A 16,064-nucleotide genomic window follows, 5' to 3' on the forward strand; every position below is an offset into this window, starting at 1 on the left:
CTCATTTATTATATATATGGCACATATGTCAGGCTTACTGTCTCCCTGCTAGGAGTTACTACTGCTCACCATTTTGTCGTATCCTCATACTGAAGAAAGGAAGGACTCAGCGGGGTGCTAATGAGATAACTAGGTTTTGCACTTTTATGTTGGGGATTATAATCTACAGCAGGTCAGCAGTGGCCAGAAGTTATTTTGGCTGATAACACTGCTCTACAGCCAAAATGCTTTTGAAATAAATATAGTCATACTTTACTAATTCTGGGTCACTGAAAATGAAAATTATGCTTAAAATTGTTGATTGGCTCTAGTTTTCAAGATATGCTATTGGGTCAGTATATACGACCCTTGACTTGGGAATGGCGGAGGATAAGTGAGTTATAAAGGGAAGGGAAGGGACCTCAATTTAAACCAGAAATGACTAAAATACATCTTTGACTGAATCTATGAATGAATCTATGACTGGGTTTGGACAGTACTTGCTTTTTAGACAAAACAATGAATGATGCAATCTGAAGCTGCTATTACATCATACATGATATGAATTGCATCATGTTATTCCTAGAAGTCATGGATGATGCAATCATAACGAAGCTTACATCACTCTGCTGAACAAATTGCCCTATATCAGCTCTAGAAATCATACTGTGTCGTGCTCTTATTTGTCAGTGTTTGGTTTTGCAAAGGGACACATTTCTGTTTAGCCAAAGTGAACAGAGATGCCTCGTACTTGTGTGAACAGTGCAGATAACTTCTGCTATGTTCGTGGTGATGTGACTTTCGCATCACAAAAGCACAGTATAACCACTATGGTTAAGAAAGCCTATCACCTTTATTTTGGCTGCAAAATTGGAGATCAGGACAAAAGGTGGGCCCCACACATATGCTGCAACACTTGTGCAACAAATCTTCGCCAGTGGTTGAACAGGAAAAGGAAATCTATGCCTTTTGCAGTGCCAATGATTTGGAGAGAGCCAACAGATCATACCAGCAATTGTTACTTCTGCATGGTGCCTCCAGTTGGGAAAGGTGTGTCAAAGAAGAAAAAGTGGACTGTGCATTATCCAAACATTCCATCAGCTATACGCCCAGTACCCCATGGAGAAGGACTGCCGGTTCCTGATGCACCAGAATCATTCTCACTTGAGTCAGACGAGGAAGAGGAAGAGGATGAAACTTCTGGTCCTGAACCATCAATGTCACAGGACCCACATTTTCTCCCATCCTCCTTCTCTGAACCACACCTCAGAACACAAGGTGAACTGAATGACCTTGTCAGGGATTTGGAACTACCCAAGAGTAAGGCAGAGCTGTTGGGCTCCAGACTACAGCAGTGGAATCTCCTGGCAGGTGATGTTAGGGTTTCCATGTTCCATGACCGTCAAAAGGATTTTGTCCCATTCTTCTTCATGGAAGGTGATCTTGTAGCCTGCAACAACATCGATGGTGTGATGGCAGCCCTCAACATCGTTCACGATCCAGATGAGTGGAGATTGTTCATTGATTCATCGAAGACGAGTCTTAAAGCTGTTTTACTGCATAATGGCAATGTTTTGCCATCAATTCCAGTTGGTCATGCAGTCCATATGAAGGAAACCTATGACAACATGAAACAACTTTTGAGGTGCATAAACTATGACCAACATCAGTGGCAGCTTTGTGGCGATTTGAAGGTTGTTGCTCTCTTGCTTGGTCTGCAGACTGGATACACAAAGTACTGCTGTTTTCTCTGCAAATGGGATAGTCGTGCAAGAGATTCCCACTACATCAAGAAAGATTGGCTACTCCGACAGTCATTGGAGCCTGGGAGGAAAAGTGTTCAGCAGCGACCACTTGTTGAATCAAGGAAGATTTTGTTACCACCCTTACACATCAAGCTGGGTCTGATGAAGAACTTTGTCAAAGCCATTGACAAAACAGAAGCAGCTTTCAAGTACCTCCATGGAAAATTTCAAAGGTTAAGTGAAGCTAAGATAAAGGAAGGTGTCTTTGTTGGTCCTCAGATTTGTGAACTTCTTCGAGATGATGCATTTGACCATGCACTGCGTGGCAAGGAAAAGACGGCATGGAAAGCCTTCCAGTTAGTGGCAATAAATTTTCTTGGAAACAACAAGGCAGACAACTACAGGTTGTTTGTGGAAAACCTCCTCACGGCATACAAAAGCCTTGGTTGCAACATGTCACTAAAGATACACTTTTTGCACTCTCATCTAGATTTTTTTCCACCGAACTGCAGAGCAGTGAGCGACGAGCACGGCGAGCGATTTCACCAGGACATTGCAACAATGGAGAAATGCTATCAGGGCAAATGGAGCGCATCAATGCTTGCAGACTATTGCTGGACAGTGACAAGAGATGCTCCATTTAATGAATACAAGAGACAAGCCAAGAAGCGCCGAGTAGACACTGAATAGGACTAAACTATGTACATAATAGTTTTTTGCCTTTTGTTTCATAATAAATTTTATTTATATAACCCTTTTGCTGATTTTTAAGGTGTTACATAAACAGGACAGGTGAAATATTATCATGTAAAGCAACCATAAACATATGAAAAGACCTAGGTTTACAATTTATGATTAAAACTCTACACAATATACATAGACATAAAATGTAAAAACTTAAATATCTTAGAAACAGTAGTCAATCAGTTGTTTTAATTGTCATATTTGAATTCAGCACATCGAACTACATAATAAATAGCACATTTTATCTCTGAAGCAGACGACTTCTCAAAAATTGTAGACCTGTGTTAGTAGACTCTTGATGAGTTTGTTCTAAGTGCAGTTTCTAGTGGAAAGGTCTTCCTGTGGCTGTTAAAAACATCAGCTAGTGTCGATAAGGTATGTAACAGATGAGAGATTGAGTAGCCAGAAAGAATGCACTTCTTTCTCACACTGACCTATATTGTAGACTCTTTGGCAGGGACCCAGGGTCAGTCCTAGGTCAAATGGTACCCCAGGAGAGGATTATCTTTAGCATCACCCCCTTCCATTTATTAAACTTTTAAATACCTTATTTTTATTGCATTTGTAGCTTATTTCACAACTTTGATGCACAATTTGAATGCATGATCTATCCCTGTCATATAAGATGATAAATTTGCATGCTAGGATCTGTAAATCTGTATTTATTCATGCCAAATATAAACAAATAAACAAATTGTTTCCTCTGTGTCCTTTATTAGATGCTACTTACACTTCAAGTCTTAAAACACAAGTACAAGTTCACAATTACACAATAAAACAGCAACTGGGATCTCACTTCACTTTGTTCTTATATTTCACTGACTGACTGGCAACTCCCCACCAATCCCCTAAATCCGGCCCTGCAGGGTCTATGTCTCCCTCTACATTTGTGCAGCTCCATGTACATTGGACATGCTCCTAAAAGGCATAATTTTGCCACTTTTACTAACACTTTGCTCTGTTTTCTTTTATAGGATGATACATGGAGAAAAGTAGAACTCAATGTAACTAAAGAACTACTCAGTGCAAATAGGAATTGGAGGATCTGACCCAAAAATTGACTTCCTATTTTTTTACTTTTAAACATTTATTTTTTCCAGCACCAGATACATTACTAGTAACATACTGTCCTGCTTAAAGCTGGTACTTCCAGTAAAGGGTTGAGGCACATTGGCCAGGAAAAAAGCTCCCCAAAACCTATTGGACAATATCTACATATATTTTAAATTTTCTAAGTGTGACAATTTATTATTTGAGTCAGTCCATTCCATTGATTCTTATTGTACTTCAATAAAATAAAATAAAAAATAAAATAAGTTGTTCAGAACCTTCTCTTCAACCCAAAGTTAAAACATGAGTGAGACTCATGCTGCCATTGGATGTTTTTCTTTTACATCACCAGGCCCTTTCTTTTGCTTATGTATTTCATAAGGTTGCCAGGTGTCTGGTTTTCAACCGGAACACCAGGTTGAAAAGGGACCCTCCCCAGACATGTGAAAATGAGCGAGCAAGTGAGGGTGGGGGAGAGTGAGCGATGGAGGGAAGGGGGATGGCGTGAACAGGGCAGGGCCTCAAAGAAGGGGCGGGGCCAGGGTGTTAATATAAAAAATACTAAGATAAAAATCAAGACAGTAGATATGTCTCCAAAGTGACCAGTATTTTAAACTATAAACCCTCTGAACCACATGAATCATCAAAACTAACAAAATCAAAAAAGGAGCGGGGAAAAAAATCTGCTTAGTATACGTAATTCAAAAAACAATTCAAGTACAAAATTGTCCAGATGATTAAAATGAGTATTACATCCCCTACATTCTACTCTCTATTCTTTACTGTCTTGTGTAGTCACATTGTAAAGTTAAGCATTGTGTGTAAGTGTTTGTAGAATCTGTATTCAAGTACTAGTAAAACTTTCGGGAGTTATATGTTGTCCTATATGCAACTCTTGATACATTGCAAAAATATGGTTTCTTTGATTCCTGGTTGGTGTTGCACAAAACCATGAACAAGACAGTAGTTTGGTTTTTATATTGTTCCTTTCACATGCAAAGACTTTGAAAACATATCACAAGTAATTGGCTAAGTACTTGTTATGCTTTGACACTGGAGGTATAATGGAACAACGTGCATTCAGATTAAACTGTATGATGGGTAGTGGGGGGAGCTCAACTCCAGCTATTGCTAAATCACTTGCATAAAAAAGACCCATAGAATTCAAGAAAGCAATTCTATAGCAGGAATATAATTTTCTACTAAATTCTATTGGTTGATTTACTAATTTTATAGAAAGCATTTCATTTTCTGAGAAAACCTAGAAGATTTTAGAGTCACTCCTATTGGTTTAATCCCTACTAAATTTTAAAGGACTCTTCCATTAGAGATATTTGATATACACTCATAGACAGACATGAAGATCAGTTTTGTTATCTTGTTGCTTGTGGAAAATACCACCCTGCATTTTTAAGTATATCACTCAGTGGATAATGCCCCCTCCAAAGTCTTTATTCTCTACCCTCCCTTTTACAAATGACTCACTTTGACAACATAGGTTCAACAGTAGCTACCATGACTCCGTTCTTTAGAACAGGTATGTGTAGGAAGTAGAAAGCATATTTATAAATCGTTTAAATTCAAACATACCATTTTTTTTAACTAGCCAGGTGTGACTTGTCTAGAGAATTATGATACTAGTTGTCTCAGAAAGTGTTTCCTTTCCTTTGGGCAATTGAAGGTGCAGATATGCATGCACAGCCCCATGAAACAACATGAAAACTCTTGACACTTCGACTGCCATAGCTGCTGTCTGAGCTAAATTACCAGTAGTGACTGCTTTAGCTTTGAAAAGGCCAGGTCATAGACCAAGAGAAGACATCAGAGATACAAGGCGCAACACCAATAACAATTTGTTTCTCCAAAAGTGACATTTTTCCAATTTGAGTCTAACATTATTCAGAAAATGAGCAATTCCCTCAGGGTCCTTAAATGTTGGTCTGAGTTGGATGACACACCAATATTATCATCTAAAACAAACAGACACACAAAAACAAACCCGTGCAGGTTTAGTAAATTAATTGTGACAAGAGTAAATTGAATAATCTTGGAAAGATGGCAGTTGTGGTGCTGGTGCCAGATGGCTTTCTCTGTGTCACTAGCATGGTCCTCAGCAGGAAATTTTTTTTAAAAGTGCCTTTTTTTATATTTTTCACCTGCTACTAGTGTGCATCAGGAATAACCTGTACAAACTATACTCTTGTAAAGGAATCCAGCATTTTCCCCTTGTTTTCCAAGAGTCCAAGTGTTCTTACTAGTTGTTGTTTTGAAATATAATCAATAAATTAAAGATTGCTATCCAGCTACTAAGTGGTAAATTATAGGTCTAAAATAGAGCCTTAATTATGTCCTATCATAGATTGTCCCTGTACACCACTGCTTCCTTTTAGTGATATAAAAAATGTAAAATTTTTTACTAATGTATTCTTTAATCTTTGCTCCTTTAAAATTCATTCTTTCCTGTAGTAAGGGAATGTCTTCTTACAGGAATTCACCTAGCAGTGCAGAGAAATTATTTACAGGAAGCAGTGGCGGATTAATGATTTTGCCGCCCCTAGGCCCTGAAATAATTGCCGCCCCTGGCGGCTGGCCCCATATAAACTTGTTTTAGTGTTTTTAGTTTTAGTCTGTATAGCACGATTTCGGTTATAGCGCAGGACCGCACATGGATCCAAAACGCCGCGTTCAAGCAGGGGTCCAGTGTATATCAAATATTTATTTTTTATTTTATGTAGATACAATGAAAGAAATAAAAGTATTTGAGTAGTAAATAATTACATTTGTTTACACCTACATCTTTGAGCGGCAAACTTATTAATTAATTCTGTATAATCCAGAGAAGTTGTTAGATCCTTTTCAATTGTCAGGAGAAAAAGGGAGTTTAATTTTTCTTCACTGAGATTAGCCCTGTTTTTCACCCTTTTTAATGCCGAAAATGATTGTTCTGCTGAACAGTTTGTAGCAGGTGTGCAAACAAACATTCGGAAGGTAATATCAAGATTTAGATATACTGAATGAATGTTTCGATTTTGAAGAAGGCTGCAATATCTTCTAATTGACTTCTTTTCATTTTCAGGAATTTCGACACATTCCAAATACAATAGAAAATGTAGACACTCATTCACGAATGATTATTCTAAATCTCCTTGGTAGCATAGCTGTAATTTTTTAGCATGAACTTTTATATCTGCTGTTGAAGTATTGGTAATGTTAGAGAGAAACTGAAATCTGCCATAAATTTCTTGATACGCATTACTTCTGCATTTCAATTCGGAACATACAAGGTCTAGTATTGTTAAAAAGGTAACTACTTTAAATTTATCTCTACCACACATTTCCACTTCAACTTCGCGTGTCTCCTCAGCTTGCAGTTTACGCTTTCTTTTTCGCTTTGTGTCAAATTCGTAGTCTTCAATTTCAGATTTTTCTTTGGCTTTCTCTTCGTACATATCAAACAAGTCCCGTATAGAGTTAATGTATCCTACTAGTGAGTTGTACAGTTCTACAACTGTCTGTATATCAATATAAACATTTTGCAGTTTTTGGCTAGTTATATGAAATCTTTCCAAGAGTGAGCTCCAAAATACATCCATAAAAGCTGCCTCAAGTCGATCGAGTTTTTGCTGCAGACCTGCAGCTTCATTACATGTAACAGGTTTCTTAGTAGCATCTTCCTTTATTGTATTTAAGGCTTTAATTATAGCATTCCAGTTTTCACTCAAATTATGACAAGCTTCCACTCAAGATGACCAGCGAGTCTCAGAAAATCTTTTTATTACTTTACTGCCTGGCTTCAAATTAGATAGTAAAATCTCCCACTGGTGAGTAGAGGCAGAAAAAAATGAATAAAGATGTTGGACAGTTGAGAAAAATGAAAATGCTTCCTGACAACATTCTGCTGCACATACTCCAACCAGCTTTAAAGAATGCGCAGAGCAAGGCACATACACTGCATAAGGATTTATATTCTTAATTCTTGCTTGCAACCCGCTATATACACCACACATGTTAGTGGCATTGTCGTACGACTGGCCACGGCAGTTTGCGATATCTAATCCATAACAATTCAAAGTTGAAAGTACAGCATCAGCTAACTGTTCTGATTTGTGGCCAGTATTTGGTAAAAAACAAAGAAACCTCTCTACTGGTATGCCATTTTCGTTTACATATCTCAATATAAAAGCCAATTGATCAACATGAGATATGTCGAGAGTTGAGTCAACGCTTATCGAGAAATATTTGGCTTCTTTTACTTCTTTAATAATATTTGAGATCACATTTGAAGGCATCAATTCTATAAATTCATTACATGTATAGGATGAAAGATAAGATACGTTACCTCGACCTTCATTTCCATAACGTGCAATGTGACTTGCTAAAAATGGGTCGAATTCTCCGACAAGCTCAAGGGCCATCATGTAATTACCATTATAAGGTGATTTTCCACCTTACCTCTAAATGCAAGTCTTCTGCTTGAAAGTTTCTTTACCACTGCTACAATCCTCTTCAACACATTTCTCCAATACATAATGTCTTCTTCCATTTGAAATTTTAAATTCGTATCAATTCTTCCGGATATCTCGCCTCTCCTCACCATTGTCAGTACACGTGTTTTATGTTCAGTCGAATTTTCATGTTCACGTAGTCGAGCTGATATGTTTTTCCAGTCATGGTATCCACTCATCGCCAGACTAGAGATCCCCCCGAATAATCGACATGGGGCACAAAACACGGCTCCTTTGCTCTCCGAATATACAAGATATTGCCGTGGCTTTACTTCAACGTTTAAAAGATGTCGTTCAAACACATTTTTTGTTAGAACACGCATTTTATCAGTATATTGTCTTTTTGAGTTAGTAAAATCAGTATCGATATTTTGTTTAATACCATGCATTGATAAATACTCAATTGTAGCATCATTCAATATCCATTGGACCGGGTCGTCACTTATCGTAGATATTCCAATGTCAGATTGAATTTCTGATTGATGTGATTCACAAATCTCTGCAGTATTGTCAAAGATATCCAGATCAACATGATTCCCGGTAGTCTCTGATACGCTAGTATTTGGAACATTTTCTTCAACACTAACCGCAGCCGGAATTTCTTTATTAGTTTTAATATGTACTTTATACACATCAATATTTTCAATATCAACACCAATATTTTCACTTTTTACTTCACTACTTCTTTCAACTTTTTTTTCTGTCTCACTGTCGGCACTAACTGATACAACAAAGGAATTAATGTTGCGCATTTTGCTATCATTTCATTTTCCCTTTCTTCTGTATAGCATTTTTTTTTAACTGAGCACCGCTTAATTTCTTCCTTCCAGTCATATTGTTAATTAACGCTTAGGATTTTCGCGACTCCAGTCCCAAGTATGTTGTTTACTAAATGGCGTCACCGTCGCGCCGTCATTGGTGCTTTAAATACACGCTATCATGATTGGTAGAATCGCGGCACGCGATGCTGCAATTACAAAAATGCTGGGCTGCTATTTTAAATTTGCCGCCCCTGCAAATTTGCCACCCTAGGCCTAGGCCTTGTTGGCCTAGGAGATAATATGCCGCTGACAGGAAGGCAGGATTTTTAGCAGAGTAGAATTGGAAGTGGCTAGTACTGCCTTCTGGGGTGCCACCTGCATGGTGGCTGGGGTAGAGTTGCCAAAAATGATTCAGACAAACATTTTAAAATGTAAAAACCCAAGATTAACAGAAACTATAAAATAACAAAGGGTTTCTCTAGTTGCTGCAGTCCTTGAGCACCATTATCAATTAAGATCTCTGCTCCTGAAGCTATAATGGAGCTGTCAGTGACCTGGGTGTGGGTGGTCAGCCTTAGTGGTGAGCACAGAAGCCAGATGCTGGGAGCAAGGGTCAGAATAGAAATCAGGAAACAGAACCATGGCTTAGGCCTGGGTTACCTGGAATGAGCCAAGACAGGAGCTATCACAGTCATGGGACAAATGCTTGAGCAGCTGCTGAACTGCTGCTGAGTTTAAGAGCCAGTCTGATGACTCTTCCAAACACTCAGAGAGCTTACTACAGGTCAACTGTGCTAATTCGGTTGCCCAGAGACTGGCTCTGCCGCAACTTCTGATTCCTAACAGGAGAATGTCCTCACCCTGATCTGCTTCTTTTGGAGATTCAAAGATAAGTGAATACAAGTAGGTACTGTTGGCCACTGAGTAACATTGGAACTTCACCTATACAGCCCTCAACTTGCTTTACAAAGGAGGTCTGGGGTGTGTTGAGTATCATTACCCTTCTTTCACAAGAAGCACTGAGAGATTAAATGTTTTATTATCACACAGCAGATCAGTGATAATGCAGATGGTATCTGAGTTTTATCTAACTCTCATTCCTTATCCACTGGACAATATGCCTCCTTATCTCTGGTAGCAGTAATTTTGTAGTCTCATTTTTCTACTAGTTGCTGATTCCTGCAGCTGAGAAGCCTCAAATCCTCCCCAGCTAGGCTGGCTTGTGTTTAACTGCACCCTTTCCTAGGAAGGGACTGACTGAGGCACACAAAATATTCCTGTATACTACTAGGGAGAGGAAAGATGTGTTCTGTTTTGTGCAGGTGAAGTAGTATTATTGTGTTCTATACTGACTCTTCTAACTAGTGGATGTTTATGAATTCTGGTGTTAAAATGGAAAAGGCTAATGGCAAAATAACAAAGTACAAGAGCATATGGAACAGTGTAGGGCAGCAGTTCTCAACCATGGGTCTGAGGCCATCCTTGGGGGCTGTGAGCAGGTTTCAGGGGTCCACCAAGCAGCAATAGCATTAGACTGATTGGAGCCCAGAGCAGAAAGTCAAATCCTGAGCAACTTAGCTTTGCAGGTCACCTGTAACATGGGGCCTTTGGCAATTGCCCTATTCCCTAATGCTGGCCCTGGTTTTATAGAGGGGCGCTGGAAAAATTTATATAGTGGGGATGCTGAAAACCATTGAACCAAACCCAGTATATGATGGAAACCACTTCAAGCCAGCACTTATGCTGTTATATGCAGAAAAACTGTTGTTGTGGCACAGGTGGGCCATGGAGTTTTTTTAGCACGTTGTGTGAGCCTCAGAAAGAAAAAGGTTGAGAACCCTGGTGTAGAGGAATAAAGGATTGTGAGGTCTTTACAAAGCAATATTTGGCATCATACTTGTTTGCAATAGCTGTATCTTGATTTTAAGGTGAGCCACTTTATTCTGCACTTATTTAATTTGGGTCAGCATGTGAGAGAGAGGCACTTTTGTCCTTGGTAATATGAAATATTATTCAACTTTAATTAAGCAGTAAATATGTTAAAGAGCATTCCATTATCTCCAAAAGATGATCTAGGTCAGACATAGATAACAGGTGAAAAGCATTGACTAACGAAGCTTGCACTAGTGTCATATTAGAAGAAGTGGTGGTGGTGGGTTGTTGGGGTTTTTTTTTTGGTATCCTCCCTGCTTGCAAAATGGAGAAGAACAAGCTGAAGTGGATTCTGTTAAAGGCAAATTGAGGAAAGTCTGCCAGTAGATAGATGTTGCTTTTCTCTCTATAAATTGAGAAGAGAGATGTTGAAATGAGTCAAAGTTGAAAGAAAATGCTTGAGTATAACCTTTCATGGAATATAACATGACGTCTGCAAGACAAATGTTCAGGATGGGACTCGTAAGGAACATTAAAGGTATGGATTGAGGTGTGTTAGCAGAATTAACCCTTTTTTTGGGGGTTTAAAAAAATTGTTTTCAGGAAACCAAGTTTGCTTTTGAAAACAAACACCTTTTACCAGTATATTTTTACTGAAAAACATCTTCAGAAAAACTTTTTTATTATTTTTTGGTTGAAAAACAAATAATCTTGCAGGAATTTTGGGGGGGAAAACAAACAAACACCTATCTCTCTTCCTTTCCTTCTCCTCATTTTCCCATGAAAAAAACATAGGATTTTTTTCTGTTTTTGTTTACCTGCTATGGGGGATAAGGTTTAAAGAGCTGGGGTTTGAGGTGCTTGGGAAATTTTGCATTGTGCCTGTTCAAATGAGATCTCTCGGTTTAATTTGATCATGGTTTGCTTTATTTCATAACTCTCTGCAAGTTTGTTGGAACGGAAATTTTCTGGAAAATACTATCGGGCAGCAGCCTTGAGCCTGCTGTGTGGGACTTTGTAGCAGAGTAACTTCAGCTAATAGCCTAGACAATCAGAGGAAGGATAGTCTTAGATTTTCTCATACTGAAAGTACTGTTTGAAGAAAGTGAATAACCAACTAAAACACCAATGGTTACAAATTTAAAAACAAAAACAAAATCTCAAGTTTTTATACTTGAATGTTGTTGAATTAACCAATTTTTTGAGATATTTTTACGCTTGTCTCAGAAAATTACATATGCAAGAAAATATAGGGAATGGTACTAGTCCCCTTATACTTATGTGTACAAGAAATAGTTATGCAAATTACTTAGATGTTCTAAGCTTACACAACTTTCCTTCAACAGAGAAGGCACTGCAGCTCTGTGAAGGGTTATACTTGTATACTAGAGGAGAGAATCTAACATCAGGGTAACTTGCTAGACTGAAGAAGCAGAAGGAAAAGAAAGTCAGGGCCTGCAGGAAGTTCCCTTACCTGAGCCTTCTCTGCTCCAAACAATACTTTTCACAACAAACCATTAATGTTGCAGTAATTAAATGAAGACAGGAGCCTTACACACCCAACTAGAGTACAAGTGAGTTTGGAAAGCAAACAAAACTTTGCCAATTTTAATCCTCCGTTTATTTTAGTTGACTGCAAACTTACTATACAGATTGTTTGAAAATACTAAAGATTACATGAAGAAATAATAAAATTAAGAGTATGGTTTACCTATACAGTGAATTATCTGTGCATATCTTGTGAAGTAAAAGCAGAAGCCTGATATTTAGAATTAGCAAATAATAAAAATGCAGAACTGCATAGTTAAACTGAAAATGTTTGTGAAATTCCAAATAGGTATACTATCTATGCATAAACAAGGCTAAACTTCACCTCTAGCCGATATAACGCGACCCGATATAACACGAATTTTGATATAACGTGGTAAAGCAGTGCTCTAGGGGGGCGGGGCTGCACACTCCGGCGGATCAAAGCAAGTTCGATATAACGCAGTTTCACCTATAACGTGGTAAGATTTTTTGGCCCCTGAGGACAGTGTTATATTGAGATAGAGGTGTACTACAATCACAGGCCAGAAGGAAGGACCTTAAATGGAAATCAGAGTCTTAACTTGCATGCATAAAGAAATAGGAAGTCCATAATCTTGGGATCTGATTTTCAGGTGTGTGGAGCATCTAACCCTCCAACTGAAGTCAATGGAAGGCTAGCATCTCTGAAACATCAATAGACTTGAATATACTCAAGTATAATAAGGCAAGGGTCAATTGCACAGTGAGTTCCAAAAACTGAATATCTACAAGATATAAAGTAGCCAACTAATATAAAAATGAGACAAAGCTAAATATTGCAACACTAGATATTACAGTAATAGTGTCAAAATTTTAAGGGCAGATTGCTCACTGTTCTCAGCAAACAGATTTATTGCCTTCAATAGTGTTGGCTCCACTTATGCTAGAGGTTAATTTGGCCTTTAGTAGTAAATTTTAATATTGTTAAAAAACAAAACAAAAAAAAACTATTTTCCCTCAAAATATAACAAAAAGCAAACCTACCCTACAAACTGAAAGAGGTTAGAGTTTCATTTTTTGTGCTGGTCTTGTTGTATTGGAGCAGATTTGTGTTTTGTGACCTTTGAAACCTATCTTTGAGCTTAAGGGACATCTGCTTCTAATAAAGTTTATTAAGCTTACTTAAGGCCCTTACAAGTTAACACTGTAACTTTAAAGATACTGTGTGTACCCCTCCCCCCCCACCCAAAAAAAAAAGAAAGAAAGAAAAGAAAGCTCAGTGCAATAAAAGATAATGGGTTGAGAAACAGCTTTCAGAACTTTGGTACCCTTTCTTTCTTCTGAGTTTTTAATAACCATGGTGTATGTGCTCTGTGAAAGTGGTTCTTTCTCTGACCAATGTTTTTATTTTTGTTGTCCTCCCCTTCCTCATCTACCCTGTCTTCTCAGGATACTAAAGCAGAGTGCAGTTCCTGTGTAGAAACAGAAGACAGAAAAGTAAGTGATTAATTTTAATGCCACTTGTGTTAATCCACTTGGTGAAAAAATGTGTTTCAAGGCTATCAAATCGTCATTATTAGTATAGTATAATTTTAAGTTAAATTAAACTGTCTACATTTGAGGTTTCTAACTGAGGTGCATTTTTAGCTTTACATGAGTCTTTATGTGAAAAAATGTTGGAAAATATATTTAGGCCTTGAAAATATAGATTATGTGGACATTATTTTGACTACTGAAGGGAATTGCAGCTCTCCATTTTGTTTGAGCATATAATACAAACAGTGTAAAAGCCATCTCTATTGCAAGTTTGCTTTCCATTGTGCTTGGTATTGAGTGTTTATTAACAACGCCATCACATAAATTCTCTGCAGTAAACTATAGTATGTTGCAATAAGTACGGTATTCTCAAAATATCCAGGTGATTACTTTTCAAAATCTTTTATCAATACCTGGCCTTGCAATGCATTCTTTCTCTGCTAAATTCATGATTAGGATTGAGTTGACTCTGAAAATATCTTTTCCGGTTGTAATTGTCCAAGAAAGTACATAAAGCTATGCATATCTATTTTTTTTTCACTTTTCTCCTTCAACTAAACCTCAAGTCCTTAAAAGATTTAGGAGTAATAATTGTAATTTGTTAACTTAAAAACTGATTAATATGCAATGTTAGGAGGGATCCTGCTTTGTTAAAACTTAATACTGATATTAATTGAGTGCCTTCTACCAGATAGTTGATGACTTCATTAACCAAGGTCTTTTTTCTGAAGAAATGCTTAAGCTGAGCATTGGTCTTTTCCAACCCGAAAGAGAAATGAAGAAAGGTCTTATTCTAATGTTACTAACATGACCCTGTCAAAACTGCATGTTGAAACCACAACTCTTTATTATTTTAGTATTCCTTTAATTATGCCATGAAATGAAGGAATGCAGATAATAGTGTTAATCTTCTTTGAGTATCAGAGGGGTAGCCGTGTTAGTCTGGATCTGTAAAAAGCAACAGAGAGTCCTGTGGCACCTTTAAGACTAACAGATGTATTGGAACATAAGCTTTCGTGGGTGAATGCTTATGCACTTCTTGCATCCGAAGAAGTGGGCATTCATCCACAAAAGCTTATGCTCCAATACATCTGTTAGTCTTGAAGGTGCCACAGGATTCTCTGAATCTTCTTTGATGCACCTTCCAAAGAAACATTCTTTCTGAACGTTGGTGTTGGAGACAATATATTTCAACAATTCCTTTATTCCTCAGAAATTAAATATTTAACTCTTTCTGTGAGTTACCATTAACCTGTACCAGGTTTTTAAGAGTCTGATTTTTGCCTGTTACGTGTTTGTTGTTCAGAAACTAGCTTTTAATTGATACATTATTTTCCAAGTCTCATAAAGCACTGCTTGTCAACTTTCTTTTTGCTTATGGCGTAATGTAATATTGGAAGTAGTGCAGCAGCTTATAAAACTCATTTCCTTTGCTGAAATATATGAGAAGGATATGGTAACCTCAGTAATGGAGTGGGAAAAAACCTATTTTCAGCTAAACAAAGGCAAATATTTAGGAATTTATGTAAGGTATTCAAATACAGCTGAAAATAGTGTTAGATGTTTGAAGACCAGAATTATCAAGCTTTGCTGGTGATACAATTTCTGTAATAACCAAGGATAGGATTTTTTTTTCTATTTAAAGATAGGAATATTAAATATTTAACTCAGGCGAGTATTGAACATAATAGAACTAATCTTATGTTGTAATTCTCATGGTTAGAGGTTAAGTAAATATAGCAGTGTTTCATTGACTGTTCAGATTGCTTCTGAATGGCTTTCCATAGCAGAGCTCAAAAATGCTTTTGATTACATTTAGTGATGCTGTCTGTGAACAAAGGATAGCAGAGTTCATATAGATAAAGGAAGAATGTCTTTGCTATGCTGTTTAGAAGTTTTTTAAAAAAATGTGTTCTTCCTGAACATGAAATTTAAATTTTCCTCATTGCTGTTAATATTCTGATTATTTTTAAGGTCAGAGGCTGTTTTTAAATTAAAATGCATAACAAATTCTGGGACTTCAAATTTTGATTTTTTTTCTACATTACTAATTTTATGTCTGCCTAAAACGCCATTCACATGTCACGGTATGTTGTTTTTGTTGTAAATAGTGATAAAATATTTTCAGTTTACATTGGATTGCCAGTTTTTCCCTCTTTCCTATTTGATCTTTCTTTTTATAGTTGCCCTTTCCTTCGTCTTAGCTAGGTGGATGGCTTGAACATGTTTTTGTGCTGTCTTCATTACCATACTTCATTGGCATACTAGTTAGCTTCCCCATACTGGCTTGAAGATCTTAAATAGTCTCTGCACCCAGTTTTCAGAGAGGGAAGATAAAAGGCTATTCCAGTGCAAAATTTCAA

At 37.4% G+C, this 16,064-nt stretch overlaps 1 protein-coding gene across 13 annotated transcripts in view; it reads left to right on the plus strand.

Annotated features, from left to right (window-relative positions):
- RBFOX1 (RNA binding fox-1 homolog 1) overlaps positions 1-16,064 on the plus strand; it is a 2,469,250-nt gene that overhangs the window by 1,479,910 nt on the left and 973,276 nt on the right. For all 13 annotated transcript variants that reach the window (XM_054041251.1, XM_054041252.1, XM_054041257.1 and 10 more), the window contains one exon: positions 13,615-13,662. In XM_054041251.1, coding sequence (XP_053897226.1) covers positions 13,615-13,662 — 48 coding nt within the window. The remainder of the gene's footprint in view (positions 1-13,614; positions 13,663-16,064) is intronic.

The sequence above is a fragment of the Malaclemys terrapin genome, chromosome 10 (genome assembly GCF_027887155.1).
Source record: "Malaclemys terrapin pileata isolate rMalTer1 chromosome 10, rMalTer1.hap1, whole genome shotgun sequence".
NCBI classification, from domain to species: Eukaryota; Metazoa; Chordata; order Testudines; family Emydidae; genus Malaclemys; species Malaclemys terrapin.